General features: G+C 40.4%; 1 protein-coding gene across 1 annotated transcript in view; it reads right to left on the reverse strand.

The window, feature by feature from the left end:
- The window catches only part of Pdhx (pyruvate dehydrogenase complex component X), a 52,802-nt gene extending 44,962 nt beyond the window's left edge, over window positions 1-7,840 (reverse strand). The window contains exon 1 of the mRNA XM_028766932.1: window positions 7,623-7,840. Coding sequence (XP_028622765.1) covers window positions 7,623-7,782 — 160 coding nt within the window. The 5' untranslated portion in view covers window positions 7,783-7,840. The remainder of the gene's footprint in view (window positions 1-7,622) is intronic.
- Window positions 7,841-7,886: the final 46 nt, after the last annotated feature.

Below are 7,886 nucleotides of genomic sequence, written 5' to 3' on the forward strand. Positions count from 1 at the left end.
CAGTCAAATCTCCATCTCACTTTTCACAGAAATAGAAGAACTATCCTAAAATTCCTATGGAACCACAAAAAGCCCCAGACAGACAAAAATAATCCTGAATGAAAAGAGCAATGCTGGAGGGATTACTGTTTCCAGATCTTAATATGTATTTCAGAGCCGTAGTAATAAAAATAAGATACCAGCACAAAAAAGATACATAAGCCAATGTTGAAGACACACACCCAAACACATGTAACTCCAGACATTTAATATCTGACAAAGATGCCAAAGACATAGGTTAGAGAAAAACAAATGGTGCTGGGAAAACTGGATGTCTGTAGGAAATTAGACCACTGTCCAACACCTTGGACAAAAACTAGCTCCAAATGGATTAAAGAACTACCTGTAAAACCTGAAATACTGAAACTGCTGAGAGAAAACATAGGCAGTCCCCTACGTGATACAGGCATAGGAAAAGGTTTCCTAACAGTAGTCTATTTGCCCAGGATATAAGGTCAACAACTGACAAATGGGAACTCAGAAAACTAAAAAGCTGAAAACACAGTCACCAAGTGAAGAGGAAGCCCAGAGAACAGGAATCTTTGCTAGCTGTTTCTCTGACAGAGGATTAGTATTTTCACAGATTAAAACTTGTTTGGACAGACAGACAGACATCTTCAGTTCAAGGTTAGCCTGGGCTGCAGAGTAAAACCTTGTCTAGGTCACTGTTCTACAGATATAATCATCAGGAGCTACACTTGCCTTCTCCGTGTGTAGACACTGTATTTGAATTCTTCTACTCTTTAGCATGGAAACGTTTATGTCATACAGTGGTTATTAGTTCAAATACTAAAATGATGGAAGAAACAATGTGTAACAGCTAAAAAGAAGAAGTCAGTGAAGTGAGGCTGTCTTCCATTTGTCTCTCTCCACACAACAATGAGTGGGTTCCATCAACTGGCTTCCCTGAACATGGCCTTCAACTGAGCTCTGCCTTTGGGCAGTACAGTCAGGAAACTGAAGGGACTGAAGAGTGAAGTCAGGTCCCTGCTTCCTGAGGGGTCACCAGGTGGTGGTTGCATCCTTTACTGTAGGACACAGCATCTCAGAGATCTTCCCAGCTAGTTCCCTTTAGGTCAGTGCTATGATCCTTTAATAGAGTAATTCATGTTGTGGCAACTCCCAACCATAAACTATTGTAATTGCTACTTCATAGTTATAATTTTGCTGCTGTTATGAATCATAATGTAAATATCTGTGTTTTCTGGTGGTCTTTGGTAACCCCTGTGAAAGGTTCATTTAGCCCTGAAGGGGTCTCTACTCACAGGCTGACCACCACAGCTCTAGGCAATGAAGACAGCACCTTGTCCTAAATGGCACTCTGAGTTCACAAAAATGTCACTTCCTAAATTCTCCTCCAATTACTTTTTAGAATATACTGTTTCCCATTTGGATTCTCTCAATTATATGGAAAGACTTGGGAGAAAGGCATTTAAATGATAAGGAAAGTTCTTTCACTCGAGGAAAGAGTCTGAGCAAAAGAAAGCAGAGGCAAAGTGTTTATGTTTAGGGACAGGTGGTCTTATGATACTAAATGCATGAGTGACCTTAAACCACGCCTAGATCTGAGTCAAGACTTCCAATACCTGGGCATACTGTAGTCTCTTATGTACATGGATCACCTAGCCATTTAGTTAAAATTGAAATTTCTATATTAAAATACATCTTTCCTCTTCTCAGATTTATTTGGTAGGTTTACAAAGCAGCACAAATACTCTATAGAAAATAGCCAAGGGTCTCTAGAAACAGGGTGGATGGTTTTTACAGGTAAATTGTAGGTAGGTATTTTCAAAGTCCCTTTGAAATACAAAATTTTACAACTATTTTTTTCTGAAAAAGGTGTTAGTGTGTGGGGTTGGGGGGAGATAGCTTTGTGTCAGTTTTCAAAGATATGTGCCCCTCTCAAAACCAGTGCCAGTAAATTTCCCACAAGACTGCCTTGGATGCTTGCTTGCCAAGGTCAGCTCTCCCCTAGAAATGTTTCTGTAATGGAATAAAGTTCTTATGCATTAAGAGAAAAGTGGGGACCAGATACCAGCCATAGTAAACATATTGCCTACCCAACACAGCTCATTTCCTTTAAACAATCTGTTGATACCATAGCACCATCACTGGGTAGAGGGAACTGAACCCAGGGCCTTGTGTTGATAGAGAATTTCACTATGTACTCCAGGCTGGCCTCAAACTCCCTGTCCTTCATCCTCCTGCCTCCACCACCAGCTTGTTGACTGTTTCATATACTTTCACAAAGCAGCCAATGCACATTTTAAAGAAGACTGCTAGGAAGCATTACACAGTTTCATACAGTAGAATCTTCATCCTCACACTGAATACTCCAAGTTTCCAGAAGAGCTTCCACTGGCTGGGATGGGCTGTTTGGCATTAAACCATGAAAAGTAAAATTTTAAATGGATCCCAGTTTACTCTGCAATCCTGCAACAAGGGCAAAAAGAAACCATCACCCCACTTACTTTAGCAAAAGAAATGGACATGGGTGTCAGAGTCATGGGTCTACACATTTTGTTAAAAGCAAGTAAGGCTAAAAGGGAACACACTAAGGAGGCAAATTAGAAACCTATTACTGTAGTGACAATTTTGGAGTTTTGGTTTCTTTGAAGACATAAAAGTACTATAAGAATATGTTCTCATTTTAATCCCAGTTGTGCAATTGGGGCTGCTTTGGGCTGTCTGAAGCAGCAGCAGCTGACTACGATTTGCCTCGTGCTCTAGCAGAAGTGTGATTTTTACCAGCTGCAGATAGTTTCTGCAATTGTTTGACATTTGGAATTCTGGAAACTTTTCAGAAGATACATCAATGCTAAGGCCCCAAGAGGCAGGGTGGGTTGTTGGTTGGAGTTGGCTGGTGTTGGTCATGGTTTGATAAGTAACAGCTGCACAAAGAAGAAAAAACATGAAGATTAGATATCTTGACAAAGAAGATCAAACTTGCCCCAAGGAATTCCTTATACCCTTAATCAGCAGAAAGTACTCTAATGTCACACCCTTTCTGATTCCTGGTTTTGCTCAGATACTTCTTTCCTTTCCTCTCTTCTGTTTTTCTCTCCTATCTAGTGTTAGGGAGTTGAAAGTGTGGGAAAGGGATGTAGAAGGGTAGAAGAAAAAAATAACTCACCAAGTAGCTAAAGACCAGTACCATATGATAACAAGACATAAACACCTCCACACTATGCTGAGCAATTCTGCTACTGCTCCTGTACTCCATAATTGCATTTTTCCAAAGTTATGTTAAATCATCATTACCTCAGGACTGTTATCAAAGTACTATTACACAATGTAGTTTGTATGTCTCACTCCCAATATAAAGAAAAGGCATAAATGTTCACTTAGGATAAACACAGTGACTAAAAAGTCAGCATGTTAGAGCTACTCTGCTGAAAATGATCCAGGTATGATGGGTAGCTTTGGTGTCAGACAGACAGGTTGAAACTGATCATCACTAGAGCATATACCATAGATGGAGATGATGAGTTAGTTCATGTTATTATTGGGAAGACTGCACAGTGTAAGGGAAGCTCTCAGTGAATATTATATTACTTCTGAACCCACTTCCCAACTGCTTTTGCTATCCAAGTCTCATTTTAAAACTGTATTTTGTATTAAATTTTTGACAATTTTATATCTGCATAAAATATATTTTCAATATATTCACCTCCTCCTCCTTCCTAACTCCTTTTGAATCCACCTCTCACTATCTATACACTCAAACTCAGGCACTTTTCTTTTCACCCATGGACTCCAATTTGTGCTGCCCATATACAATTAGGTATGGGGCCATCCACTGGATTGAGGTCAACCTACCATGAACTAAACCCTAAAGAAGTTTCCTCACCTAACAGCCATCAACTGACAATGGTAACTGAGTGACCCCCACTCTCACACTGGAATGCTGACTGGCCTGACCTTGTATAGATCCTAGATAGGCAGCTCCAGGGCTACGACAACTTCAGGAGTGCAGTGGCCCCCTTGGGCCCAGAAGACACTGTTTCACCCAATCTTTTCTGATTCATAATCATTTGCACACACCTCCACCAAGGCTCATTTGTATGCTTTTAGTGAACAATTAAGAGGTCAAAGTTGGTGACTTTCTAATCAAAGTAATTCAATTATTGCTGAGTCCATAACTGGTCCATGAATTAGTTTTGCCCAACGCAACACAAGGGGATCTGATAAAAGTAGTAACCACATATGCTAGCTTGGGTTTGAGTTTGACTTCCTCTTTTTAAGAAGACACTAATGCTATCCATCATGGGGGCACTACTCTTCTGGTTTCACCTAATTCTAACCTTCCCAGAGACTACCCCAAAATACCATTATCAAGTAGATTTCGGTGTTTAGTTTCCAACATATAAGTTTTTGGAGAACATACTCAAATTCTAGCAGTGTACATGAAAAGAATGAGTAGAGGTGATTGCAAAACACAAGCAACATTCCACCCTGATGCCTGGGAAATGCTTAATACCTTAGTAAAATCCAAGTCTCTGGCTGGAGAGATGGCTCAACAGGTAAAGGAGCTTTCAGCCAAGAATGATGGCCTGAGTTCAGTCCCTGGAACCCAATGATGGAAGGAGAGAACAAAATCCCACAAGTTGTCCTCTGACCTCCAATACATGCTCTGGCGCTCCTATCCTTACCCAAATAAAAGAATAAATACAGTGAAAAATGTAATCCAAATCCCATCTTTTCTAAATGCATAACAGAGAAACTCTAATGCTGTGTCATTCTGTAACTAACACATGTGGCTTCTAGAGTCCCTGCTGTGCCTTCAGCCTGAAGGACTGCCACTTCTTCCTCTATGTACTCCTTGCCTCATCATGGACTTATTTCCTAGGGGTCACTGCATATATCACTGAAATCCTGTCTTCATTATTAATCCCTCTCAAGTAGTCTATAAATACTGTAAAAAAAAAGTCAAACAAATTCAGAAATGCATGTACAGAACTAAGTATGACTGTATAACTGAATGGGCTACAGAATTCTGAGGACGTGTTCTGCTCAGGAGATCACACTTTGTAAGTAGGCTGTCACGTGCCTACTACCTGATAGAGACATTTGTTCCTTTACGAAATCAGGCAAGAGACAAGTAACACTGCTTTCTCAATAAACATTTCAGTTGAAAAACTGAAAGAAGGGATTTGTTCAGTATAAATACACAGAGCATTGATTCGTGCACTTAACAGCTGCAAGGCTTCAGTCTTCTGTACCTTTATAGTTTTACACAAATAAACAGGAATAATATCAAAGTTTTATATATCAAATAATATCAAAGTAGGTTATCAGAAGTCAATAAAAAATTCTAAGAAGTGTTAAGCACATAGCCCATGCCATAGCTCACAAAGGCAGCCAACAAATTCCCTTTAGGGAAAACAAAAGTACTTTCAAATTTACAGATTTTAAAATTCTACATAAGTAGATGAAAGAAAATTGGTTCACTAAATGCATACAGTCCTCTTGAATACCCAAAAAGCAGCTTAGTTTTATTAAAGTATAATTACTACTCACCTCATGGAGAAACTCCTTATTATACATGAAGATGGAAAAAAAAAAACCAACCCTGTAAGTTCACGTTTTCTAAAATAGTTAATGTGTACTCAGGTAGCTTAACAAAAGCCTATTGGTAAGAGTTGGTAGAAAAATTTGGGCTCCACATGCAGCATAGTGCCCCTACTGGAGGTCTCTGTCATAATGTCCAAAACCTACAAATATGTTATATCACAGAACAAGAGAGAATTAAGATGAATGTGGATTCAAGTTGTTATCAATTGATCTTGAGATGGGGGAAAAATCCATTATCCTGGTGGGACCAGCATTAACAATAAGACTTCATCCTCCTGATGGAAGGTAAGAGGAAGTGGCGGGAGATAAAAATTCAATCAATACTAGACTCGATGTTACTGAGCTGGAGGTTAAATAGGAACTAAGAGCCCACAAATCTGAGAAGCTTTAGATGGAAAAAAAGCAAAACCAAATCAAACCAAACCAAACCAGGAAACAGATTGTCTACTAGAACCTCCAAAGAAGACAAGCCTGGCTAGACACCTTGACTTTAGCCTAGTGAGATTCATTTTATACTTCTGACTCCAAGAGCTAGCTATAAGACAATGAATTTGTACTTTAAGTGGATAGTGGGTAGCGATGATAAAACTGCTCAGTTTGCCTTGGGATTCAGTACCATCTTTACAGACGATGTTTAGAGACGAGGTGTTCAAGGTATATATCTGGATGCAGAGGATAAGTAATAGGTAAAATGCCAAGATTTACCAGATGAAAACTACTCATGTGAATTTTAAAGGCAGAAGCAACTGACTCTACGAAAAACCTCGGAAACTACCCATTTTTGTGTCTAAGCACACATGCTCTTTTCTTTTTGTACAGAGTTTAGGGCATTTAGACTCTCAAAAAGATCTCAAAAGCAAGGATAGGACCCTTCACAGGTATTTCTCCCAATTCTAAGCTTTCACATTCCATGTTTTGAGGCAGGGAGTCTCAAAAGTGTGGTCCATGAAACTCACAAGAGTGTAAGGTGCAGATTCCTGAGTCAGAGTTTCTGCTAAGTGTAGGAAAGTTCAATTTTAACAAATGAGGATAAGGACAAGGCAGAGAAAATATTATACACTATATTGTTAAAGACAATATCCAGGGAGTATTTATTAAACATTACTCCAAAAATGACTTAGTAAATTGTCCCTATTACTCTTTAGAAACCTCAGCACGCCCATTTTACTGTTTTTCTTTTTTTGTTTCGTTCTGTTTTTTGGCCTCAGACAGCTCAGAAAGTGTGGGCTAGGCCTACAGTACCAGATGGTGGTAAGAATGATTACTTAAATGTCTAATGGTTTATAAAACTGTCTTCTCTGCCCCCATCCTAACCCCCAGCCCATATTCTTACATGTAAGGATGAATAATGCCAGGTCTGCCATTTTATATACTGTATGTTAAATAATGGGAGGACAGTGGGTATACCTCCGAGTCCAATACCATTGCTTAAGGGCAATTTTATGTAATAGACTGTACGGATTTCATGCTACATGTTTTACTTGAAATAGTCTAGCCATGTCTATAATTCTGTATTTTATAAATTAAGCCTTGTATGTTGCACAGGCACCATTAAGTGCAGTAAGATTTAAGGTTTCCCAATAAGGACAAGTCCTTTGAATGAATAATGATGGGTAATAGTGGCTTTGAATGTATGGGCAGCTTTGTTACGTTAGAGATGAATGGTAAAATTAAAGAAATTTGACATGCGATTGATAAGGGTCTAAAATAAGGGGTTTTAAAACAGACCCTTCCTAGGTGACATCGAAATTACTCAAATTCTAAAGCAAGGTCACAGAGAAGCCATGTAGCCCTGGAGGCAGGCCAAGGACAGGGCCAAGCTCTCCCAAGAATTAAGACTGTCCTTTGGCTCAAGCTATAGGCTAAGTCAGCAGGCCCGTTTCTGGGGAAGGTTGGAAGGAACGAGGAGACTCTGCACTTACCCTCACAAACTCGGGTCCCCAAGCAAGAAAGCCCCTGACCCAGGCCCATTGCTCAGCTAAAGAGAGAAGCGACAACAAGCCACTCACCCTGCAGCAGTTGAGTTCCGTGAAACCACCTCCAACTTGCTCTGCGGCCGACAGGCCACGCAGCAGCACCCTGAGCTAGTCCCAGGCTTCGACGGCTTCCGAAGCCCAGAAGGTAAGGTAGCAGCGGCAAGTTACAGCGAAGCCTCCAGGAGGCCGCCATCTTCCCGGCCTTCTCTGGGAAAGCTCGCAACTCGATAAGATCGGCAGTCTCAAGGCCCGCCCAGGCCCCGCCTTGAATGGGCTAGCCCCGCCCACAGTGCGCGC

Source organism: Grammomys surdaster, unplaced genomic scaffold, assembly GCF_004785775.1.
Source record: "Grammomys surdaster isolate TR1022 unplaced genomic scaffold, NIH_TR_1.0 170, whole genome shotgun sequence".
NCBI lineage: Eukaryota > Metazoa > Chordata > Mammalia > Rodentia > Muridae > Grammomys > Grammomys surdaster.